The 27312-nt window shown below is 32.3% G+C and overlaps 3 protein-coding genes across 5 annotated transcripts; 2 read left to right on the top strand and 1 right to left on the bottom strand.

The window, feature by feature from the left end:
• The first annotated feature begins 1008 nt into the window (after nt 1-1008).
• LOC114418140 (protein MLN51 homolog) lies at nt 1009-6428 on the top strand. Of its 2 annotated transcripts, XM_028383326.1 has the most exons (12): nt 1009-1838; nt 2346-2448; nt 2546-2754; nt 2836-3611; nt 3908-4022; nt 4306-4419; nt 4545-4600; nt 4689-4734; nt 4885-4954; nt 5052-5127; nt 5719-5788; nt 6057-6428. In XM_028383326.1, the coding sequence occupies exons 1-9, from the start codon at nt 1333-1335 to the stop codon at nt 4910-4912; spliced, it is 1953 nt and encodes a 650-aa protein (XP_028239127.1). In that variant the 5' UTR covers nt 1009-1332; the 3' UTR covers nt 4913-4954; nt 5052-5127; nt 5719-5788; nt 6057-6428. The 2 variants fall into 2 exon arrangements, with proteins under 2 accessions (XP_028239127.1, XP_028239128.1); XM_028383327.1 differs by lacking the exon at nt 5719-5788.
• A 1408-nt stretch (nt 6429-7836) lies between these two features.
• On the top strand, nt 7837-12035 carry LOC114418138. 2 transcript variants are annotated; one of them, XM_028383324.1, is made up of 6 exons: nt 7837-7934; nt 8093-9203; nt 9826-10408; nt 10498-10720; nt 10961-11017; nt 11631-12035. In XM_028383324.1, the coding sequence occupies exons 2-6, from the start codon at nt 8231-8233 to the stop codon at nt 11874-11876; spliced, it is 2082 nt and encodes a 693-aa protein (XP_028239125.1). In that variant the 5' UTR covers nt 7837-7934; nt 8093-8230; the 3' UTR covers nt 11877-12035. The 2 variants fall into 2 exon arrangements, with proteins under 2 accessions (XP_028239125.1, XP_028239124.1); XM_028383323.1 differs by having other exon boundaries at nt 7844-9203.
• A 3023-nt stretch (nt 12036-15058) lies between these two features.
• On the bottom strand, nt 15059-16718 carry LOC114418137 (F-box/kelch-repeat protein At1g80440-like). The gene has a single exon (XM_028383322.1). The coding sequence runs from the start codon at nt 16434-16436 to the stop codon at nt 15372-15374; it is 1065 nt and encodes a 354-aa protein (XP_028239123.1). The 5' UTR covers nt 16437-16718; the 3' UTR covers nt 15059-15371.
• Nucleotides 16719-27312: the final 10594 nt, after the last annotated feature.

The following is a 27312-nucleotide window of genomic DNA, read 5'->3' as shown; positions in this document are numbered from 1 at the left end:
CCACAATTAAGAATATCTCTTCCAAAAATCTATTTACCATTTTAATTTTTATTAGGTAGTTTTTTGTCTTCACTAAAATTTTCTACTTTGTTGACAATGTTTGCACATCACTAAATTGTATGCCACTTGGTTGCGTTTGTATATTTTGATTTTGGATATTTTGAAAGGTTAATATTTCTAATTAATTAATTTAGTGTTTATTTAAGAAATTAAATAGAATTTTATAGATGTTTGAACTTTGAAGAGATGTGAGTTTTTACACTTATCATCCTTCTGGTACTTTCATTTCTTGATTTGGTTGTGTTCAAATTGTGAAGAAATGAGAAATTTTCCAAAAAAATTTGTGGGTCTCATATTTATTACATTATTTTAATTCAACATTTTTTTTCAATTTTATTCTGTTCTATTTCCTTTCACACAATCAAACTCGTCTAACTTGTAGAGAGAATATAAAACTTAGATGAACACTTCAAACTAGAGAATAGAGAAAACAATCCCTGATTTTCTCTTTTCTTATATTCTTATATGTTGGTCAAATAGCTAATACTAAAACAAAGTTATTTACTACAAAAACATCAATATATTTCTTAAAGTATTTTAAAATATACATTTGTGTAAATTAAAATAATGTAAAAATGCATAAATATATAATTATTTAAATATTTATTAATATTCATACTTTTTATATTTTAAATATTTATTAATATATATTGCTATAAAATTTAAAATAATTAATAAATACATTAAAAGATTATAAGAATATAAAAAATATACATTATAAACTTAACACCCACACAATAGTCAAATTACTACACTCGTTTATAAAATAGTAGATATTTATTTTTCAAATCATAATACAATTGATGAATTGTGAATTATTGTTTTCAGCGATTCGATCACTCCAATTTTTTCAATATTGATCTTTAATTTTATATTTTGATCTCACGTGCCAGAAGTCGACCGATCATGAGATTCCAATTCTCAAATAAAGGTAGAATTACCAAATGTCACTGTCTCCTATTTTAACTCCTCTTCTCTGCGCTTTCACAGAACACAGGGCAAGCCCTTTCATCCCAATTAACTCTCTTTTTTTAGCTGTTTTCAATCGATTGAAGAAACTTCCACATATTGGGTTTCGAGTATTGAGGGGGAAATTCCGGTGTTGATTGGTTATTCGGCACCCCATAAACTATTTTTCTTTTTTATGTCAGTTTTGGTGGTTGGAATTTGTTAAAATTTGTGTTTTTAAGGTTTCTGCTTTGTGGGGTTTCTGTTTGGAGAAGTCTAAGTTTTGGTCGGGGTTTATCGGGTGGTGTTGTTTTTTTGGTATTGATGGCTAGCACGGTTGAAGAAAAGAACAATGTTGAGTACGATAGTGACCCGGAAGAGGCAAAAAGACCGTTAACAATGCGGAGGCGTGAAGCCAGCGATGACGAAGTAACCGAAGCCGAAGCCGAAGCTGAAGGAGAAGAAGTCACTGATAAGATGGAAGATAGTAGGGTAGAGGTTCGTTCTGATGACGAAGGAGGTGTTGAAGACTATGATGATGATGTTGAAGAAGAAGAAGAAGAATTAGAAGAAGAGGAAGAGGAGGAGGAAGTGGAAGTTGAAGAAGAGGTGTACGAGGAAAAGGGTGCTACAAGTGGTGGGGTTGAGGTTGATGAGGGTTCAGCGGATGTGGTTAAGGAATCTCAGGATGATGTCAGACCCCCTTTGGAAGATTCTATTGAGGACCATTCGGAGGAGAAAAAGGAGAATGAACCATTTGCGGTGCCCACAGCTGGAGCTTTTTACATGCACGATGACCGTTTTAGGGACAATGCTGGTGCCCGCCAAAGGTATGTGATGTTTCCTTCATATTTTGCATTATGTCAAATATAGCCTTGTGGAATATGTGCATACAATGTGATGATACATACATATTTGACTTGGAATATCATAGTTGAGTAGGGTAGGACCACTCTGCTGATCAACTAGTCTACTGTAGCTAGCTTAACCAATGGTCTCGAGTTTGAATCTTGAGTATGCAAGTGCAACAAAGGAGAACTTTGTCACCCATACAGACCCTACCCGACTCAGCAGAATTGATTTTCTATACCAAAACAATAGTAGAGCTTTGGACTTGGTCATGGAATGCAACGTCTTTTCTCTTTTGAGTTTAATCTTGATATTGTTGGCATATACTCCCAAGTCTCAACCAATTAGGAATCACCTTAGATGTGATCTTTAAAGTAATTATTACAAAATTCGACAATTTTACTATACATGGCTATTCATAATTGGATGATAGTGTAAATACTGTCAGTGTGCTTTATTTAAATTCTTATTTTTTTAATTCCTCTTAGGCGGATACATGGGGAAAGGAGTCTGTGGGAGTCCAAAGACGACAGAAAATGGGGACATGATAAATTTGAGGAAATTACTTTGCACGAAAAGCACCATGAAGAGGTGATGATCTTTAAAGTGCTGTGTGGTCAAGCATTTCTGTTAGTTCAATTGTCATTTTTCTGACACTCTTTCCTAATGCTTTTTGTCTAAAATTTAGAGGGGGAGACCTTATAAGGGTAATTATCGTGGTCGAGGTAAAAGTCGAGGCACTTATCGTGGAGGATATGTTCAAGGAAACAGGACAGGATATAATGACAGTAGCAATCAAAATCAGGTACCTAAGAGAGTTGTGAAAGGGAGAGGCCCCCAAAAGTATGAACGTACCAATAAAAGCAATGGTCCATCTTCTGCAGTGCAAAATAAACAGTAAGTATAGGCTTCATTTTTTAAAATTTGCTGGGCACATGATATAATGTCAAGACATTCTGATAAGTATTGTTTTGTTAGTTCGGAGAGGACTTCCACACATGCTTCCAAGGTAGAATCTGGCTCTGTGCCTGTTAAAAATCAAGTGGTTGCTTCAAATTTGAATTCAGCATCCCCACCATTTTACCCCTCAGGCTCTTCCAACAAAGATATTAATTTGGCACAAAAAAGGGAGGTGCAAACAGGTGGCAGTAGCAGGAACATTAGTCCTGTTGTTGTGGATGAGGGTTTCCCAGTTCAACAAAACAATGCACGGCTTCGGGGAAACAACGTTGTTGATTCCATTAGCATGGCAAAGTTGTATATTGATGAATCCATCCCTCTATCTGTTGGAAAGCCTGGATCTTCTGCAGTCAGTGCATCTCAATCTCCTCATCTCAGGGCTTCTGGGACTGGGAGGGGTGCATCAATCCCAATACAGATGAATTATCAGCATGCTCCCTCGCAGAATAAAGTTTCTCCATCTCAATTCCAGGTTATTCAGACAAGTTCTGCACCAGGGAGGAATTCAACTTCTGTGCAAGCTACTGCCCCACAGTTGGGGAATAGGCCTGATAGTGGGTCTCAATCTTCATCTCCCCTCGAAACATCCATGCCAATAAGTTCACATGATTCTGGGGAAGTGGATGCAGCATCAGAATCAGGTAAAGTCAAAGGTGCTATGGTTGGGAAGGGAAGGGAAGGTTCCCAAGGTGCAGGAAGGGGCTCTTTCATTTATGGTGGGGCACAGGTAATGGGCACCACAGGAAATGCGGCTGTTAGTCATGGAGATCCAAACTTCCCAGCCTTCTTGCCAGGTTTGTACCAACATTGCTGACTTTATGGAAATGTTAGATCCAATCTACCTATTAGTTATCATTTAGAACATCTGATGCTGGAATGACATTTCTCATGCTGCCGATGTTGTTGTAAGTTGTAACAGTGTCCTGTGCAAAATTAATATATTATTTAATGTTAAGATGGATACTTTGACCATGTAGGCTCTAGTATTAACACCCATTTTGCTTTCTGTTTGTAGTTATTATTTTCAGTTAATTTGTTTAGCTTGTCAATGGTTTTTTCCTAATTCTGTCTGGGTTTTGGTGGAATGCAGTCATGCAATTTGGGGGCAAGCATCCTGGTGGTATGGGAGTTCCTACTGTCGGCATGGCGTTCCCTGGATATGTTGCTCAGCCTCAACTTGGTTTGGGAAAGTCGGAAATGACATGGTATGGATATAATTTCCGAATTTAGAGTGTGTTGGACTGTTGGGTAATGTTTGAGGAATGGGCAATTCACTTGTTTTAGTGCCATTGTGATGGTCCTAATCTCTCTATACATTTCTATAAGAACAGTGTATATCAATGACAAAAATCATGATAAGGAAGTGATCATGCAAGAATGTCTTTTGTGTTATTAGTTCTTTTTTTTTACTTAAAAAAGAAAAACTTTGATTCCTTTTTGTTCCCTTTGTATTAGAACCCATAATAATTTCATCTTACTTTGCTTTAGGCTGCCAGTCTTGGCTGGTTCTGCAGGAGCTTTAGGGGCTACATACCCATTCCTTCCTGTTGATGGTGCAAGTAATCAACAATCTGGACAGGCCTCTGCATTGGGTACTTCAAGGTTTGCCAAGTTTTATAGCATTGAGATATATTCATATTATTTACCACCATTTCCTTTTCAATGTTGCTGTATCCTATTGCTTGGTTCTTGATTTCTTTTTTCCTTTTGTTTTTGAATCTGTGCAGCAAGGAACATAATGTTGATAAAGATAATCATGAATTGAAGCCACCTCAGAGATCTGGTAAACATTGACATTCCATTTCCTCTGATACTCTTTATCCATTGCCCTTGGTGACTAACATTATCATTTGTGATTTGTCTGTCTGTAGAGCTTGCAAGTGATGAGTTTGAGCAATGGCAGAATAAACCCCGAAGGCAAGTTGGATTGCAAAACCATCATTAATTGTTTTAAGTATTACTTTGTTTGAGTGAAATTGGGAATGCACATCTTGGTTAGTATGGCACAATTGTGTATTAGATATGTAATTTCAACGAATGCCAGTTACTTGGTTATGCCCTATGCAGATATTCAGAGATGAATTTTGGTCAGTGAATAGGATGCAGCTTGTTTGAAATTTGAAATAAGCAGATAAAGGTTTGTTATTGGCTTATTGCCTAATTAATGTCTTCATTATTATTATATTGGTTGATGTTGCTTCAAATTTCTAAGTTTTGGTAATTTTGTTATACAGGCCTTTTTCCTGGCCCTTTGTTCTCTAGCTTTTGATCTGGAGCACTTTGGGCTACGATAAGTTTCAGATTTTTTAGGTAACTTGTAGCTACTGAACTTGTGTTCTTTTTGAGAATATTTTATTTTCTAATTAAGAGGTGTGCTAATTTTGTATCCTTGGGCTTCATCATCATTTAACAGAGCCAATGAAGAAAATTGCATTTAGTTCTTTTAAAGTGAGGGAAGTACACATTAGAAAATAAAGTACACCGATAACCATTGATTAGAAAATGGTTGAAATCATAACTAAATAAGTTCGTTAATTTGTTATGCATGTACTTAATTTTAGTCACAATATCAGTTGTTAATTTTTTTTTATTCTCTAAAGTGTACCCCTCACTTTAGAGGAACTGGATTTGAAAACCTTCTTTGGCTTTCTGTTTGCCCATCTCCCTTTTGGCTTTAGGGGCAATAGATTTTAAATAGCAGAAAGGAATTTCTAAATTAAAATATTTGAGGATATATGTCTAGTCTTAGAAAATATTAAAGTAAAGGGACTTGTTGCCTGTTGAAGGGTTTGCCTTGCCATGGACCTTTTTTGTTGGCTACAACAAAACATTAGTATGGTTTTCCTTGGACTCACTTAGCTGTTTCATTTTTCTCCCCCTTTCCTATTTTTGTCATTGCAGTTATATAATGCCTGCTCTTGCTGTTCCCCATAGTAGAAATTATTGCAGCTTGACGGGTGATAGTTGCTTGGTACGACTTAATTATTACTAGTTATAGTTACTTCGTGGATTTGACTCTTCTAAGGAGAGCAATTCACTTTAGAGAAAAGTAAGTAATCTTGGTCGTTGATAAGAAAATCAAAGATTGATATTATGTGCACATAATATTGAAATATCGACTTTTATTTTTCCATCAACGATTCTAAAGTGAGTCTCTCATTTTGGTGGAGCCAAATCTCTTGCTTTGTTTTGTACCTTTATAATCGAGAAAACACTGACAATTTCTGGCTTCTTTCCAGGTTTTTCTTGCGGTTTGGTTTTCTAGTGAAGCTTGTGTGAAACACAGGCAGGCTTCTCTGGAACTACAAATATAGAAAGAAGCCATAATTATAGTTGTGCAGCAGCTGATTGCATCGTGGATGAAAAGTTTCTCATGTAAAGGGTTTTGTTATGCGTCTGGTTTGACCATGTGCTTATATCATCTATAAGCTTATGAGACATTTTTAATGTATTGTTCCTTTTTTTCTTTAGTTCAATTACTTTTAGCTGAACGGTTCTATTTCCAAATTTTTACACCTATTGTGACATAGTTTGCTATCATACTATCAACAGTTTTCCTGCATTATATAATGACCATTTCTATTGCCTCGTGGCTATTTGATTTTGCTACCTACTGCTGTATCTATATATTTGATCATACCTATGGTGGCTATTACCCGTGAAAGTGGCTTTCAATAGTTGTCCCTTGCAATTTGTTTGGATGAAAAATGAAAGATTGAGGAAATAAGGGAGAAAAAAATAGTAGAAATTAAAGATAAGTTGAGCAGGAAAGATGTTTTTCTGAATGAGTAGAAATATAAAAAAGAAAATAAGTAAACTTTTTACTGTTCATTTAGATAAGTTGAAATGAGTGAAAAATGTAAACTTTTTTCATATCAATAAAAAAAAGACTTTACAATTTTTTTCCTGATAGTAAGGTCATGAGACTAATTTTTTAAGAAAATAAAATACTAATTAAGCACAATTTTTTTTTCTTACATGTGCTGTTTTATTCACATAGACAGGAATTGAATCCTCACATATGTTTAGAGGACTCAAGTTATTTGTAACTTGTGTCACACCTGGTGGGTTTTTAAAAAAACTAAAACAAGAAAAATAGATAAAGTAATTTTTCTACTTCCATTTTGTCATTTTAGAGGTGAATATTTGTCTTAAAAAATATTCTTAAATATTTTTTGTCTTACAATTTGTTTTTAATTCTCTTCTCAAACAGACAATAAAAGATATACTCCTTTTACACCATTTCAAATAGTTTTAGTCTAGTCTCTAGCAAATCAGTGACTAGAACACTGCTACATTAATGAACAAAACATGAATGTGCATTGTTTTCGTATTAGATCTGTTGAAGTGTTAAATGTAATTCTAGTTTTGTCTAAATTAACGAAAGAACACTAGTTTCTTTTACAATAATGGCGAGAATTAAATGGTTATAGTTGGTCAACTATAATAAAAATCGTGACGCGTGAATCATTCGCTATTTTGCTGTATATTGCCATTGTCCAACCATGAAGCTGAAGTCAAGTGCCTGTTTTAATCTGTTTTTAAAGAAATAATTGTATTTTAAAAAAAATAAAAATATTTGAATGTGTTAAAAATTATTAATATATCATCAATTACTTAATGAAAAGATCAACCAAAAAAATAATTAAATTACTTTATAACAGAAATTGGGAGAACATTTCATTATCATTTTACCAACAGTCCAACACGGTGACGTGACATCCGACCTTGCACATGAAAGTTGTTGCCACCAGCGAATCCTCTAATAATTAATTCAATAGTTTACGAAAATTGATTCTTAATCCTCAACATGAAACAAGAAAAGTTATTTTTAAATTTTCAGTTTTTTTAAATGTTCTATTCTATATACAAAAAAGTGAGATAACAATAGTTATGTCATATTATAATATAAATTTTTTGGTTTGGTCACAAAGAAAATTGAGTTTGCTATGGTTGACCAACCTCATACATGTGCGACACACGTGCATTCGTTGTGTCAAACTCAAACTCATACCCCTCTCTGTGTCTTCTTTTCCACTTTTTTTGTTGTTCAGTTGTTGAACTCCTTTTTTCACTTTTCAGGTGAAGGAGCCAATTCAAGAATGGTCGTTGACCCTGTAAGCACAAACAAATCCTTGTATTGAAACCGTTAAACGTAACGCTAACGCATGCTCTTACCTTCTTTTTTAAGAACCTTAGCCTACTCTCTCTCTTTCTCTTCTTAGCTATGCTTCAAGAACTATAACAGTTTTTCTTTACCGTTGTTTCTTTCTAGATATACCTTAAACTTCCTATATACGGTAAGTGAGTGAGAGAGAAGAGAAGCAACAATGTTGAAAGCAATGATCACAAAAAAGGAAGTGAATTTACAAGTGTGCCTCAACCTCAGGCTTCTTTTGTGATATAGTTAATAATGGAGGATTGCAACAACAAAGGAGAAGTTCATGTGCATTTAACTAAGCAGAAGCAGTCTTCATCAAGATCAGGTATCAGTTTGAAAGCTGCGTTATCTGGAAGATCATCTCCACAACATTTTCCTTCATTTCAGCGACCATATTCTACCTTGACACCAAGAAGAGAAAGCAAGGGTGATGCACAGTGCTATGGTAGCAACCGGTTACTGTTGTGGCTGCTTCTGATTACCCTTTGGGCTTATCTTGGATTTTATGTTCAGTCAAGGTGGGCACATGATGATAAGGAAGAAGAATTTTCAGGCTTTGGAAGCAGGCAAAGTGATACAACAAACTCTTACGTTGGACAGAATCAGCATCTTGATTTGATTGCCAAGAACATTTCCTTATCTGTAAATATTGAATTAGTTGAGAACAAAACAGTTGATGTGGCTTTGGCCAAGAAAGAATACGGTGTTCTATCTCAACTTAAGGCTAGCTCAAAGAAAAGGAACAGAAGAAAGCGATCAACGCATGCTTTGCGAGGTACGAGGAGGCGAAAACATATACTTGAGAGCAGTGATATAGAGGAGCAAGAGCCAGAAATTCCCCTCAGGAATGATACCTATGGATTCCTTGTTGGTCCATTTGGTTCGATAGAGGATAGAATTCTGCAATGGAGTCCTCAGAGGCGTTATGAAACCTGTGATAAGAAGGGGGAATTCGCACGCCTTGTTTGGTCAAGAAGGTTTGTTTTGATATTTCATGAGCTTTCCATGACTGGTGCTCCACTTTCAATGATGGAGTTGGCAACTGAACTCTTGAGTTGTGGAGCTTCTGTTTCAGCTGTGGTGCTTAGCAGGAAGGGTGGTTTGATGCAAGAACTTGCTAGGAGACGAATCAAGGTGCTTGATGACAAGGCATATCTCAGCTTCAAAATTGCAAACAAGGCAGATCTTGTCATTGCTGGATCAGCTGTCTGTACATCATGGATTGGTATGATCAAACTGGTTAAGTTTTTCCTTATGCAGTGTTGTAGTTTTCAGTGTTGAAAAGTGGATGTATTTGCGGCTAAATAGTTTTTAAACACAGCACAAAAGCACACATTGATGAAGAATCAACATCAATTTCTAGCTCTGGTACAACAGCATATGCTTGGTAGTTGCTGCTCCTTATAATAGAACATGGACCATTGAGTTTAAAAACTGGAATATACAATTTTGAAGACCTTATTTTTCTACATGAAGGATACCAAAATATCAGAGGCTTAATATCATATCCTCCGACTAACTCTAAACTTACTGGCATAGGACTTTTACTTGTTACCATGTCATGCAATCTATTTAATCTTTTAATATCTTACTAAATGACATTGACAAAGGATTCTCTCCATGCCTAGCTTTTCATATGAACATAAACTTTAGCCTCTTAACTATTTGACAATGAGAATTGATAGAAAAAGTGGTTAAGTTTCATTATTTTTGAAAATTTGTACCGTTATCAAATTGAGAGCTTCTATATATTATGTGATGGTTCATAAACATTATGGAAAAAATGAGTAAGTAACTATATACTTGTACACATGTCTTATTGGAACACCTTTCTAATATATTTCCAGAACAATACATTGAACATTTTCCCGCTGGTGCAAATCAAGTTGCTTGGTGGATTATGGAAAACCGACGAGAGTACTTTGATCGGGCAAAGGATGTGTTGCAGAGAGTGAATACATTGGTTTTTCTGTCTGAATCACAATCTAGGCAATGGCAAAAATGGTGTGTAGAAGAAGGCATAAAACTGAGCTCTCAGCTTGCACTCGTCCCATTGTCTGTTAATGATGAACTAGCTTTTGTAGCTGGCATTCCCTCTACACTTAAAGTTCCATCCTTCAGTGCTGCAAAAATGGATGAGAGAAGGAAGTTGTTGCGAGATTCTATCCGAAGAGAAATGGGATTGAATGATAATGATATACTTGTTATGACTCTCAGTAGCATCAACCGTGGGAAGGGTCAGCTATTGCTTCTTGAATCAGCACGCTCAATGGTAGAACATGGACCATTGCAACAAGATGATAAGAAAATACCGGAGTCATCAGATGATGGAGAATACCTATCTACCTTGGCTAGAAGACATCATATTAGAAATTTGTTGAAGGATAACAGTGTAGCCTTGAACAATATCTCAAGCAATTTTATAAACAGGTTACATGAAGCTAAAAAGTATATGGTAGTGTAGCGTCATAAATGTATTCATTTATTGCACTACTGATGTATAGTTTTTATGTTCACAGAACAAGGGAAGTGTTGTCCCAAAACAATGGAACAATGGCACAATCTCTCAAAATTCTCATTGGTTCTGTGGGATCTAAGAGTAACAAGGTGGATTATGTTAAAGGTCTTCTAAGTTTCTTAGCACGGCATTCAAACTTGTCAAAGTCAGTTTTGTGGACCTCAGCCACAACACGTGTTGCCTCACTTTACTCTGCAGCAGATGTTTATGCCATAAACTCTCAGGTAAACCATTTTATCATGTCATAAAATATATGCATTGTGAGTGCAGAACTCAGAGATTGAGTCTATCAACTTAGCTCTCACCAAGTGGAATAAGGCATTGTTATTATTCTTCTTGTTATCATATAGTATAAGTATTACACTTGCTGCATCCATTACTCTGCTAGCATCTATCATTACTACATTGCTTGAAAAAAAAATGCACTGTAACGAATTTTATTTTTTTTGCAAAATGGTGAACAGGGATTGGGAGAAACATTTGGACGGGTGACTATAGAAGCCATGGCATTTGGTCTTCCGGTATGCCAATTGGCTTTACCTAGTCTATTGGTAGTTTTATCCTATGAAATACTGCTAGTTAATTTGAGTTTAGAAATGTAAAGACTGCTGTTGTTAAACTAACTTTCTATGATGTGGCTCTTGGATGTTTAACAAGTAACCTTCCATCTATATATTAAGGTTTATAAGTAGTATCATAATCATAAGCCCAAATTACTATTAATTTTATATTGTGTATATCCTGATTACTTCTATGGTTCGGTGAAGATACTTTGTCAAGTTTCATTTCTTAATTGCAACTAACTACTTCTAACATAGTATGACAGTTAAGATGTACAGTTAGTATTTTAAGTGTAACTAACTACTTCTAACAGATTATGACAGTTAAGATGTTCAGTTAGTTAGAATGGTACAAGAAGTCCTATATGTACAGAGGATAGGATATAAACCTTTTTAACTAACTAACTGAACATCTTAACTATTATAATCTTTTAGAAGTAGTTAGTTACAATTAAGCAATTAAACTTGACATACTTGATAATCTGTAGGTTATATGTCTCTATCTATGTTCAAAGTTTCTAAAATGGAACAAATGAATATTGGCATTTTTTTTCCATTTGAAAATATGGAGTAGGTGCTTGGAACAGATGCTGGGGGAACACAAGAAATTGTTGAGCATAATGTGACAGGTCTTCTTCATCCTATTGGACGTGCAGGGAATCGTGTCCTTGCACAGAATCTCCGGTTTTTACTTGAAAACAGGTTGGCAAGAGAGCAAATGGGGATGGAAGGAAGAAAAAAGGTGCAGAGGATGTTCTTGAAGCAGCACATGTATGAGAAACTTGTAGAGGTTCTTGTCAAGTGCATGAGAAGGATATAATATAACTGTTTGGCGCTTGTAATACTCTCATTCTTTTATTGGATTCAAATCACATGATTGTGTGAATTTATTTATACTCAAAAATGTAATACTTGTGCCCAGTATATTAAGAAAGATATTCCTAACGGGTACATACCTGTATTTGTTACACGTTAGATACATGTAGATACGTACTATACATGTGCCAAAAGTATTTTCTAAAAAAAGTAAATTAGATAGTTAATTTAGATACATATGAATAGTATTTGAGTACATATCAGACTTGTGTCTAATAAAAAAACACATTACCTTTTAGTGGAAAAAAAATTAAAAGTTATATATTTTTTTTCTTTTCCTTTGATTCTACTTGTTTTCATTCTGGTTGCAAATGAGTGTATTTTATAAGACATTTTAATAATTTTGACTAGGTTATGAAATAGTTTGATCCAAATAAACTACATAATACATATATAACAAAGATAAATAATCATTACTTTTTTTTTTCATTAAATCTCTCCCCTACTTGTGATGACCTTCCTAATAAATGTGACTAGATTTTTATTCATGAAGATGAAACACGTGCTACACTATATACTTTATGATTTTTCCACGATACATATAAAATCTCTAAGTGACGTGTAACAAAATTTATGATTGCCGACAATTGAGTAAAAAAAATTTAATTAGTCTCAGCTACTAAATTAACCTGTCTTTTTTTTTGTGTGTGTAACGAATTAACATGTTTTATTTGTGCCAATTTGTATTGAGGAGGGGTTCCTGTATTTGTTTCAGTTAATATTTATTGTCCTAGTAAAAACTCGTCAAAAAAATTTATTGTCCTAGTAAACCGTACTCAGTAGTAGTGGCTGGCCATTGCAGCTAATAGATGGAAATTTAAGAGAGAGAAGAGTTGACCGGTCTTACTGGAACTGGCCACTAAACTAATTTGTTCAATCTTCAAATCAAGTCTTGTGAAAAGTTGGTATAGAATCAGTTCAAAATCAAACAATAGAATCGATTCGAATTTACGATTTTGTGATATTGATTTTACTTTGACAAGAGTGTAATGAAAATTTTGAAAATTGAAGAATCAATACCATAAAAGTTATAAAAGGTGGAGATTAAAGATAAAAGTTATGAATCATAAATCAAAATTAATTACACACCACTCATCAAAAGATCAAACGGGCATCAAGCAAGGTCTTAATCACTTTGTTCCAAGTTTCAACCATTGTCTTTAATTTCCATTTCCATTCAAACATTTTACCTTCAAAGTTCTTTGCTTTCAGCATCATTTGCTTTTCAAGTCTTTTAATTGCTTACATTTACATTTATCGCAATCTACAGTAATTTCTTTATCCATTTCCATTAATGCATGATGCATCGTTCTTCTCATTTCATTTAACTACTTTCATTTATTTTCCAGTCATTTATTTTCTTTCATTTAAACTATTTACTTTTGAGTCATGTATTACTTTTATTTAAATCCATCCATTTACTTTTTGTTGGCACTTTCATTTATTTATTTTTTTGACAATCATAACTAAAATCTTTAGTTTTCCAAGAAGACTTAAGGTATTCTTATAAATTTTGATTATATTAGTCAATTATAGGATTGATCGACCATTCGAAATTTAATCACACATAAAATTTATTATCCTTTTTCAATAATATATTATACGAGAATTAAACTCTATTTTTTCCTACAAACTTATCGTCATTAATTGATTATTACACACTAGATTTTGTGTTTTCATTTACTTTCCAGCCATTTATTTGTTTTCATTTAAATTGATGCGTCTACTTTTCAGTGATTTAATTGCTTTCATTTAAAAAAAATTGGACGTATGAATTGAACTTAGGTACCGTATACTTTTATTTTAATTTCAATGCAATTTAGTTCTTTTTTATTTAAGTTTCCAGTAATTTCAATTTATTTTATTCTTCCCTTTCATTTCTTTTCAATTATTTTCTTTTATTTACAATTCGTTCCCTTCAATCTTTTATATTGATAAAATTTAACCAAACTCAGGGTTAAAGGGCTTCAAAGTTGGGTTATTTTTTACCAAATGATAACGGAGAAAACAAGAGAGTTGCGGTGCTGAAGCTAACAAAAGCTCACTAACCACCGGGCAAAAGGGAGGAAAATTATTACAGCGGTAACGTCTTGAGTTATTACTCTCTGCTTTAGTTTATCGACCGCAAATGACCATATTATATAAAGAAGGAAAAATAACAAAATAGATTTAATATGTTTCAAGAAAAGAAATTTCATACACGAGACCGACTTATAGAATTTGAAATAGAGATTTATTGTAAGATTATAATTTGAAATAGTGATTTATCTATGTGGGACAAAAAGTAGAGATTTATTATTTTAAATTTGTCAACGCTATTCATTTTAAAATAGATTCGTACATTTTACGCTAGATAAATACAATAACTCCTAAATTCAAGTTACTTTAGTTTGAGAAAAGGTCACAATTCACATAAATCAATAGCAATAAATAATCCAACACGTATTGCCCCTTCTAGCAGAACACTTGAAACTCGTTGAATTGCTCTTTTCGGCCAGTCGTCAACTTAGAGGTGAGGGATTTGTGGGGACCGTTATAATCAATAGATAACCAATGATCAAACAAAATTAACCAAGAAACGTACCATTGCGTAGCACTGAGGGCTTATCCCAAAGAAAGAAAATTAAGAAAACAAAGCAAAATTGAGTCCACTTCCTCAAGTAAATATTCAAACCTCACAGCACGAGATAATAATAGAAGAAAGAACAATCAAAAGACTTTCCAAATTTATATCACTCGTCTATCTAATAATCCAAAGCACACAGATACCATGCTCCCGCAGCCAGTTACATAAACAAAGCAACAATACCACTACAACAATTATATCTAAAGTTCTAAATAAACCGATTTTAACGCCAAATATTAAAAAAAAAACATAATTTTATTTTAAAAATAAATTTTCTTATAGTATTTAATGCCCCTGGTTACGTTAATGATATTGGTCATATGAAGTGTTAATATGTAATGAGCATTCCTGTTTTTTCTTCCCCAACTTGTTTAATGAAAACAATTTTTTTATTATTTGACATTTTGCGTCTGTCATTGCTTCGCCGCAATCGAATCAATCCTGCTTAGTTAGCTCTTTGCCTTGAGATAGAGCCAATAATGTTTGTTACATAACAAAAATGAATAACACCACATCAATTATGTAAGAAAAAAACAGACTCAATCCTATCTTTTCACGTTTGCTATACAGGAAAGGGAGAATCTAGTAGAAATGAATTTCAAAAACATACCAAAATATTAAGGGAAGAAAAATTATCCAATCTTCACCTTATACTATTATACAGAATGAGGCAAAAATATTTTTCACTCAGGATATTTTCATCAATTAAACTCTAATGTGTAAGAAAAGGGCTAATTTACAAAACAAAGACTATATACTCTATGCTTATGTAACTGTATCATGTTTATATGGAAAAATCAAAAAGCCAATTTCTTAAATCTCCAAAACACAACCGGTTTGGACATGGCCCCTGAACCCTTCTGGGCTCTCCAGTTTCCTCCAACAGCAACTCTTCACATCGAACGCAAAAGACACGTGGACTTCACCGTAGCCGCTCGATCCAATCAACACCAGCGTCCCATCAAACGCCCCAACGTACGCCACGTTGCGTATCTCCCCCGGCAGGGTCGCCATCATCTGCCACGTGTCCCCACGGAGGGCCATCAGGTCCCCGCCGCTGCACAAGAACACCCCCTCGTCATCGCCACCGTCCACGAAGGTCCTCGGACACGTGGCGCAATCCAAGAAGTCCTCCTTCACTTCGCTCCAACTCCGCGTGGCGGGATCGAACGCCTCCGCACTCTTCACGAACCTTCCCTGCGTCTCCGTCGGGTAACCCCCAACAGCGACGAACCTCCCGCGGCAGAAAACGCCCTTGCACTCGTCGCGCTCCGCCTCCATGTCCGGAAGCATGACCCACAGGTCCGAGGTAACATCATAGGCCAACGCTGACCGCAGCGCGTTCTTCTCGTTGTCGTGTCCGCCGGCAACAAAAACTGTCTCCTCGGAATCCGACGCGCACGCGAAGAATGTGCGAGGCCCACCCGGCATGTCCGCCCCGCGGCGCCACTTCGCCGACAAGAAATTATAAACAAACACCGAATTCGATGCTTCCCACGAATTCGGGTCCAACCCACCCAACACAACCAGATCGTACCCGACACTCACTAACTGACAGAACATGGGTAACCCCGAATAAAATTCTGGCGGAGGTGGAATCTCACTCCAGTTACCCGTTTCCGGTTCGAACACGCTGAGCCGGTAAACCGGGTTCGTCAGTCGCTTGGTCGAACCGGTTCCCAGTTCGACGCGTGCTTGAACCATCGCTATGAGCTTCTGGGCGTGCTTTGTGCTACGCCGTTGACGGCGGAACTCCGGCGCGTGAATCTCCGATTTCCAGAGTTTGCACACCGACGCCACCGTTGGGAACTGCTGATACGAAACCCGAATTAAACAGTCTCGGGCTACGTCCTCCGGTAATCCTGAAATTAGCTCCATCGGAACAGAAAATTCAGTGAAAACGATTATTTACGCAGAATCTTAGTGAATTAATGAAGACCCGTGTATCGAAATTGCAGAAAGAATGAATCTTTAGATGGAATAGAGAAAGGGGTTTGTGGGATTTTTAGAATAGGAAGAGAGAGAGAGAGAAGTTTGAGGTTGTGGAGTGGAAGATATGATTTTTGGGTTTGGATTGTGCTGTGGGAGTGGAAGGTTGGGGGTTTGGGATTTTATAGAAGGGGGAATATTAGGGTGCACATGGCTTTGGTTAAGTTATGAGTGAGAAGGCAAATGGTAAGGGCAATAGGGGTGGTGGTGTTCTAGAAGGACTTGATGAGAAGGGGGACGTGTTGAGAGGGACAACTAAGGATGACTTTTTATTTTTTATTTGATAATTGAAAAGCAGGAACGGTCTATCCTATGCATATGGCACCAAATGGGTTACATAGCTATAGCTAATTCATTAGCTGTTGCTTTTTAGTTAGTTATTTAAAATGATGGCATACCTTCTTTACTTTATCTTTGCAAATATCTCATCATTCTAAGTTGGATAAAAAAAAAACAAAAGAATTTACAAGAGCAAGTCTAAACCGTGATTATGACTTAATAAGCTGAGGATTAATATATGGATATTCATTAAATTGGATATTCATTATTGAATGTGTTGATCAATTAACATAAAATTAACCTACAATGTCTAGTATAATTGATAGTGTCTCCGTTGAGTTTGGGGCGTGTTTCAAACAAGATGTTGAGCTCTCTTTCTTTGTCTCTCGTCTTAATAGAGTCTTCGATCTATTGCCTTGATATGAGGTAAGGTGTTTACAAAAGAATTTCGACGATCAAATTAGTTGAGTTTAAGGTGTTTAGGTATATAAGTATGGAATGGTGAAAAATGTACTTGGAGGTCTTTCCTCTAAGTCTATATATACATGTCTGATGTTGAGGGGGTTACATTATATTCGGAGTTATGTTGGTCAATTGCTCCTCTACGTGTCGAGTTCGTAAGTTATGATTGAGGATCTTCACGAGTCAAATTCGTAAGTTGTGATTGAGGATCATCACGAGTCGAGTTCGTGCTGAGTTGGTGGGTCTCATGATACTAGTAGATAATTAAATTTCTTAAATATGTTGGTAAAAATTTGATTCTCTAATTATGTGCATGAAAAAAAATTAAGAGGAACAAAATTCATTTTTATGATATTAGCGCAAGAATAACTCATGACTTTTGAATATCACAATATCTTACTTTTAGTAAAAATTTATGTAAAATTACTTTAACTTAACTAGCAATGTCATATTTGAATTTCAGATATGCAATTTTACTAAATACTAGAAAGAAAAATTCTATTATGAATTTTTTCATATTACATCATAATATCTATCGAGTATTTGTTTCTTTGAAATTTTAATAGACGTTTTAAATTTTAATAGACATTTAACAAGAGAGCAAAATGTATGTATTTATGTAACTTGAGTGGTAAAATGGCAAATAAAATAGTTGAACGGTAAAATTTTCAATAACATAAATGATTGATGGAAAAAATGTACAATTATGGCTGTTTAAAATGATAAGTTACCTTCTTTACTTTATATTTACAACTACTGATAATAAGTAATAATGACAGTACATATTAAGATACCTTAAGAAATTAATAAAAATATATTTATCAAAAAAGAAATTAATAAAAGGAATTACTTTACAAGTAAGTATTATTATTTTTACAGTAAATAAATAAATATAAAATTACTGTCATTTTTTAAAACAAAAGACATAGTAGTGAAATTTAAAAGAAGAGCGGTGCAAGAATCTTGGAAGATTAGCAAGGTGACATTGTTTTACATTGTGTTGGGTAGAAAGGAGAAGAAAAAAAATTGAAAATGGGAGGAATAAAAAAAATTGAAAAAGAGTAGAAATAGAGAGAAAAATAAGGGTATTTGATTAATAAAACCAAATGAAAAAGAGTAGAAAGAATGAAAAAGGATATTAAATATTTGAATTATGGCCTGTTTGATGAGTTAAAAAATGATGTTACTGAACATAAATATTTTTATTTCATATTTGATTTAAAAAGATGATTAAGGGATAATACAAATAAAAAAAAATAACAAGACAAAATTTATAATTTTTGTTATTAAAAAAATCACGAGACAACTTTTTATTTCAGATATAAACTATTAAAAAAACATGTATTCTTATTTTTATCTCTTTAATAACAAAAAAAAACAACGTAATAATTTAAAACAATAAACAACCATTTTTTTATTATAATCTCTCTTTTTTTATTTTAGTAAACTCATTAAATTTAATATAAATTATATCGACATAATTAATATTATTTCACCTGTGCTATCCATTGTTCTTCAAATAATTCACATTTTTATCATGTTGTAATATGTGTTTCTGTCCTAGTTGTTCCAATTATCTTGTATTTTGAAGTGTATCAAATGCAAATTTAAAGTGTTTAGGTAAGTAAGAAAAAAATCTCCATGAACACAATTCTCGATTTACCCCAACTAAAAATATATTTCATTTTTTTTTAATTAAAGACATATAATCCATTAGAAAAATAATCCAGTATAACAAATAAAATATACGACAATTTTACAATCAAGAGAGAAAGGAGAGAATTTTTTTTGAAATGTAATACTTTTTATCTTATATATAAGATTTTTTAAAAAATTCACATAGATTAATAAAGGTGATTAAATTAATTAATGTATCATAAAATTTAATTTTATTGGAAGACTACTCATGACATTATTTAAGAAATATTTATTTTTTAAAATATAATTTTTTAACCATCGGATATATGTTATTTTATTGATATCTTTGTTTAAAAGTTGTTGGATGTATATGGCATGATCCACATCAATCTCAATCGATTATGCATATGATGAATATATATATATATATATATATATATATATATATATATATATATATTTAGAAGATTATGAAAATAGATACACATAAAATAATATTTGATAAAATCTAATTTTAAACAATCCCGCGTAGCACAGTTAATTAAACTAATTAGTTTTTCATTAGATAAATGGCGTGAAAAGTGGATGGGGACGTCATAACTCATAAGTATTGGAAAGATGAGTGTTACATACAACTCTTAAAATTGCATCCATTCACATCGAGGATATGTGATAGAATTAAAATACTAATGTCTAGAAATATATAAGATAAAATAAGCCGAAAATAATGAATCAAATTGAAATATGAGATAACGTGATGTGAATAGATCTTGAAATCTAAGCATACAAATGGTCTTGGCCAACATGGAATTAACAACGATGTGATAGCAGCTGGGTCCCTGCCCGAACCAGACGGTGGTTCTGAATTCTGACAAATTATCAAATGGGAAAGTTTTGGCCCCATTCATGCAAGTCCAACAACACTATTATGCAGAACAAGAATAAACCTTCATCAGTGTAGGTCTATGCATGTATTTTTCTGTTTTATATAAACCATAAAAAAGTTTGTGGTCCAAAACTGCTCAATTGCTAATTTAATTAAAAATCAATCAAATTTATTATTAATTGAAAATGTTGAAAATAAATAATATTGATATAGTACGGTTTGATTGTTAATTTTATGTCAAAAATAAAATAAAATAAAACTATAATTTACTAAATTTACAGCTTTTTTTTTATTTAAATTCTATCCTCCCAATAATTTTAAATTCAAAGACAATTAAATCAATCACAATTTTTAAAGTGAGAATGAGTAAGGCTCGAGTAAAATACTATAATACTTGTTCTTATATCTGATTTTAAAAAATACACATATTTGATCTGAAGACATGGATAAATTAAGAAATACATTAAAGAGAAATTAATTTTTTTTACACAATTGTTTAAATATTAATTTTTCAATAAATAATAAATTTCACAAAATATTTTTTTTTAATTTTATGTATAAAAGTAAAGATAAAATCTATTGTCAGTTGAAAATGATCAAATCAACAACTATTTTCTTATTATTTTTTCTATTAACATTTTTTTAACTTTTTTTTTTCCTTATACGTACATAAAGAAATTGTTGAGGAGCCCCCCTCCCCTTAAATATGTCCCTGTGCATAAATAGCAACTTTAATTTATATCTTCATATTTATTGATCACACTCGTTAATTGCATCTTAAGTGTAGAATCGTAAAACAAATCTAAAGTTTTGGGCAAAAATTATATTCAATGTTTATTTTAGCATAATTTATATAAAAAAATTATCAGCTACAAATTATTGATCAAAAGTTTTATTAACAATTTATCATTAAACCCTCCTTTGGGCGCATCGTCCCTGTTCTGATCATATTTCTCAGCTTTCATGCTTCCTAATTGTTACTGTAAAGGCAACATAATCCCTCCACAAAATGTGAGTCTGCATTTAACCAACCTCCTGCATGATCTCAAGAGATCATTAAAGTGTCTTAACAATAAGTACAATTTTTACATGTAGGAAACATTTAACGTAAGTTCCTCGTTAATTAACAACCCTCTAATTAACAATAGATGTATTGCTAGTGTTAGTTGATTACCTAATACACTCATATCAGTCATATGTGTGTGCGCCTCCAACCCCCTTCTTTAGGTACACTCGATGATTAATTCCCTGTAACTAGACATTATTTTGTTAATTAGTTTATACTAACTTGGACGTGTAAATTTGTATTGTGTTTATAATTAAGTTTCCATTCTCCTTCTTTAGATATGTTCAGTTCTCTTTAATTAACTAGTCATTACTTACTTAGTTTACTAACTCGGACATTAAAATCCCTTTTAAGACTGCAACACTAGCTACCACTCGTCAACATAACCTTCACAAAGTTGCTGCATGTGACTATGACTCACACTACCCTCCCCAGGACATCGATTAGTACCACGTGGAAGCTAGTATGGAATAAATATATCCGTATTATACTAAATGAGTTTTACTAAATCACAAGTTTTGTTTCTAAAAGTTAAATTTTATGCATTTTAAGGATGAGTTCATAATATACTTCAATTAATCTTAGGTTCACCTGGCATGCTATACTTTTTTTTAACAATTGTGCCTTGATAATTAAGCTCATATATTGAAATTTTAAACTTAGTACTTAAAAAACTCGAGTCAACACATATGTCAAAATTCCAGCATCACACGAGAAGGCACACCTCAGAACACGGTGTAAGTTTTATCCAATAAAAAACAAGTTGACTTTGTACATTGCATGTGTCAAGTTTTTGAAAAAGCATATATACGTAGAACATAACTTGGCTAGCTTCTAGAACGATAATATATAGGAAATACCAAAATAATAATAATAAATGTCAACGGTCACGTCCCATTGATAAATTCACATAAAAACTTTTACTGCATTTCCTTTACATATATATACTATAAAACTATAAACTTTCTCTTTTTCCTTTCCATATTAATTTATTTTATTTTATTACGTATCATCTCATGTATTATATACGTACCTACCAATAAAAAACCCTCATGTATTATTGGATGTTAATTTAATTAGTCCTTTCATATATAGCTGTGTAATTGGCATCATTTCCTTAAGTCCACTGATAACATCATTATTAAGTAGTTATTTTTAAGGTTGTTACGAATAAATATATAATTACTTATTTCAGTGAGACAGATTTTTTTATAAAAAAAACTAGATTATTTCATAAGATTTAAGTTATCATAAACTAGCACAATTATGTGTGTGTATGTCTTGACTAAAAGAAATTTATGCTATGTGTCAAATTTTATAGATCGACAACTTTAATGATTTTATAAATTCAGTGTATAGAAAAGTTATATATATATATATATATATATATATATATATATATATATATATATATATATATATATATATATATATATATATGCAACAGTTGATGTATACACTTCGGCTGCCATGATAATTTTTAATTTAGTAAGTTTTTCTCTATGAATATATAACTTATTCAAAGCAACAATCGATCTATCCACTCCACAGCCATGATAATTTTTTTATTATTTTGGTCCATTTATTATTTTCGTCTAAACGACACTGACAACATTAGCCGATAAAAATTGTGAAATTAACCCGTATCTTTGAGAGTTACTATTAATTGTTAGTGTCAATTAGATAGAAGAAAAAATATTGACTTCATTTTAAAAATTAAGGATCAAATCAATCTTTTTAATAGTAAATGGACCAAATTATACAATTTTGATTAAAAAAATCAAAAGAGTAAAGAGGAATGCTACCGAAAAGAAAAATCATTTAAAAGAAAAGAGAATTTGAAAGAGAAGAGAAAAAAATAACATAATTGAATTCTTAAAATATTGTTAAAAAAACTTATATAAACTTATTATGTAATATAATTGAATTCTAAAAATATTGTTCAACCCTGATTTGCTCACATTAAATACTATTGTGTACTTTAAATATATAAGTTAATTATTTTTAATTTGAGAAATTGATTCATATATAATATATTTTTTGGAAAAAAAAGTGGTAACATAATTTTTTATTTCTTTTGGTAAACTACAATCAAGAAATCTCTTTGATTCCAATACTTGAACTTAAGGCCACTAATTAAACTAAAACAATTTTGTATTACAAACTTCGATCAATTTTTTTTTTATAATTTTACTTTTTGGGCAGAACAGACAGTTGGAACGAAAACAAAATTGAAGAAAGAAACAAAGAAAGAAAAGTAGTGGGAATGTCTTTGCTGTCTCTTCTTAGTGGAAACCAGCAAATATATATTCAAAGGGAATGAAAACAGAAGTATGAAACAATTTCATACTATTTGAATCGAAGACAAATAAAGAAATGTTACTGATCAATTATTTCGTTTAACAAACTATTCCTAACTAGTCAAAAACGATTATAAGAATATGTCAACTTCGGTATTTTATTTCTTTAATTTGTGACGTATTCCGACAGAGGAAAAATACCACACTTTAATTTTGATTTGAGTTAAATAATTCTTTATTACAGTTCAAACAAGACGTACGCGAATAAAATTAAATTGACTATTTTGAACTATAAATCCATATCCTTATAATATTAAGCATACAATTTTATTATATAATAATAAAAATTAAAGTGAATAAATTGTTGATTCAGTCCAACTATATTTTGATATTAATCAAACTTAATGAATGAGATGAAAATTTTCGCATATTCAAAAAGCTTCAAATTCTAAAAGATTGTGTACAATTCTAATTTATCAAGTCAATGCATGCTTTGTTCAAAGCTACTAGAAAAAAACCCTACATGTCATGCATGGTGTCAATTGATCATCTGCCATCAAGATTATTGGGAGCCAAGAAAACTAATTTTCAACGTCTAAAGCACAAGGATTGAATTGTAACCCAACTCTTTTTTTTCGACTGCTAATTGTAACTCAACCTTTGAAATCAGAGCCTTCTTTAGGATGATAAAGGTTTATATATATATATATATATATATATATATATATATATATATATATATATATATATATATATATATATATAAAGGTTTAGATAAAAATTAATTAGCAAATTAAATGATGAATTTAAGCCTGAAACTTGTTCATCGCTGTCTTCTCTTTTAACCTTCTTTGGAACTGTAACGTAGTCGGTCTTGTAGTTTTCGATGTTCATGGAAAGCAACGGTTGTCACGAGTTGGGTTATTGTAGGTTTATGCAGAAATATTATGATGGCAAAATACTGAACATAATTGTGGGTAATACATTACTTCTCTCTTACTTTTTCCTTGGTGAAGCCAACTTTATAACCCTACGTACAATTCTCTCTTACTTTTCTATGTTAAAATCAATACTAATTAACTTGATATTTAAATGTCACCTTCCAAAAACACCACCTAAATCATCACTAGATTTCAAGATTAAGAGAGGTAACGTTAGGTTGAAACAGTAGATCGAAGATAATCTAATTAAACACTATATATACATCAGCTGCTTTTAAAAAAATATTTATGGGAAAAAAATCTGGAAAACTTTACTCTAATATCAATTTAGGATGAATAATTCACAAATTCAGGAGCTAATGCGATTGCGTAGCACATGCTCTAACATTTTTCATTTCTAAAAGGAAAGTTTCTCTCGATCAGATTCCAATAGTAATCAAAGAGAATGTGACACTCATCCAATCGACAAATTTGAAGTGCGAATCGAGCGGCGCCACATAACTGTACATCATCAACTTAATTATCACCTGATAAAGAACATGGTGGTCCACCCTTCATTTTTGGGATGAGAATGAGAGATATTCTTATTCCAGAGCTTCTAGAAGACTGAATAAATTATTCAATCTATCCAAAAGATAAAATGCAAAAGCATATTATATACACAGTTGATGCTGATTGGTGACAACTCGATTCATAGAGGAACGTGCCCACATGGGCCTCATTGTTAAGTTGGTAATTAATGGTAACCATTAAAAGTTCCCACAACTTCACCTCCTTTTATATGGAAGAACTGTACGTTACTCTTAAGTTTTTCGCAATTCTTATAATTTATTAAAAAGAAAATAAAAAATTGTGGTGAGATAAAATAAATGATATAATAATTTTTTTTTAAAAAAGGTAAAGTTAAATATCATTATATATAAATGAACTATAACATTAGAATTTTAGAAGATTCTTATAAAATACTAATAATCACCGGAAACATGCTAGATTATATATCTAACAAAGTTTTAAATCTATAATAATTAATTAAACAAACGCAAAATTATTTGAATTCGTAAGTGATTTCTGATTTATGCGTTCTTTTTGAGATATGTTACAAAATGATTTAGAGACAATGAATAATCGACTAACAGACTCACCGATGACTTAATGGTTCTTCTTCAACCAAAATCTCTTTATTTCTCGATATGACCTTGATATTGGAGATCATAACCTTTTTATATAGCATATTAACCTAATAGAATTCCTATTACATTTCTAACGGACTCATTTAATTTGATCACATAAAATAAAACCTACTAATAATAAATAACTAATATAATTATCTTATAATATTAGTGCACGTAAATTATTCGAATAGAAAATTTTTAACATATAATTAATTTTGCCCTACCCATGTGAGAGACCCAGAAATGAAGTATACTAAATGGACACAACTTCATTTTGATTACTTTCGGCATCAAGAGTTAAATTACAGATCGTCTGAATTTATTGGATACATCTTCATGCATGGTCAGCAACTGATGCATTTTAGGGAAACAGATGCCTAACCTGCACTGATAAATTCTTTAGGAAAATGATCTTTGGAGAGCTATTTGGATATTTACACCTTGAGAGAAATAACAAGACATGAGAGATAAGTAACAGATCATGTAATATGATAAGAAAAGAGTGAGTGAGAGAAAGTAGAGATATTTGTAATTTGTGGATGTTGAAATATTATTATCTTTTTATTTAACCACCAGAAGGATACATTTGTCAAAAATAACGTAGAAGTTATACACTAATGGCCAAGACACAATCTGGGCATCACAGAATACGTCCGCGGCCAACTTGTGGGGAATTATTTTACTTAATTACTAGTCTCAAGTCCGCCTATAATATGAAAAGAGAAAAAATTGTTACTTACAATAGTCTTATTAGACTTGTAAGTAATATCTGAAGCCTATAAAAAAAAGCACAATCTAAGCAAGATTGCCTTGTTAATACAGATATATACATCAAGTCAAATTAACAAGTTTGATGCTTCTCCGGATATTTAGCTAACTGCAATATATATATATCCGTCATTAGCTTTCACTATATATATATATAATATTGGCAACACATTTGGCTAACTGATTTATCAATTCTTGTTATTCTATTGATTGTTCTAAAGCAGGACAAGTCAAAAGCAAACCGTCACAATTTAAAGGTTTTCAACATGCATTGTGTTGGTAACAGAATAGAAAACTTAAAACATGTGTAAATTAAAGTAGCATGCAGACTTACGGTTTTGTATTAATTAGCAGAAGTCGTGATACAGTAAATGATCTAGTTTATAGAGACAATGACACCTGCCCACTTAGTAAAAAACAAGAAAGGATTTTAAGGCTACAATAATTTGTAATCTACCACGTGCTTGCCCCTGAAACTGATACTGATACGTATACGGCATATATGTATTCAGAATATTAATATCCTCGAATTTAATTTGTTCAATACATTTGGAATTGGAATACATTGCTTATAACATATATAATCATACAAAATACAATATCTTCAAGTTTTCAAGATATGTTTGAGAGTATATTTTTGGAGGAAAAAACAAAAAAAACGTTCTTTTAAATCAAGGAATAGTACAAAAATAAATAAATATTATTTTTCCCCTTTCAATCCAATCCATTACCTTTAGAGTCGATGACAAGCAATGATAACCAATGTGTCAATAATTTTTCCCCTTTCAAATTCTTGCCATCATGTCAAATTCTACAACTTATTTGTGGGACTAGATAAAATTTGTGGAACAAGGATGGGTATGTGAATTTATTGATATATATTGGCTCTGCGTGGAATGCAATTTCTTGCATACGAAAAATTGGTGAAAAGGGAGGTGTTGGGTGTTTGGAAGTGTTGCATTGCATCTTGTTGGGAGAAGTAAGGAAATGAAGAATAATTTTTTGTGGGATGGATCGTAGTGGGCTGCTAGGAGGAAAGGGCTATATATTTTGGGTCATTTGCTCTTATGCTGATATATTAAAGGTGGGTAATTGTTTTTTATACCGTATTTGTACTAATATACCTCCTATTTGTATTTTTTTTTTCAAAAATATCTTCTTTACTTTTTTCTGGAAAAAGAGGTTTTGAAAGTGTTAAAAATTTAACATATTTTAGAAAGTAGTTTTTGGAAGTCAATTTTCAGAAGAAAAAA

Source organism: Glycine soja, chromosome 7 (assembly GCF_004193775.1).
Source record: "Glycine soja cultivar W05 chromosome 7, ASM419377v2, whole genome shotgun sequence".
Classification (NCBI taxonomy): domain Eukaryota; kingdom Viridiplantae; phylum Streptophyta; class Magnoliopsida; order Fabales; family Fabaceae; genus Glycine; species Glycine soja.
The sequence above is the reverse complement of the archived record's forward strand: the minus strand, read 5'-3'. Positions and strand labels throughout refer to the sequence as shown.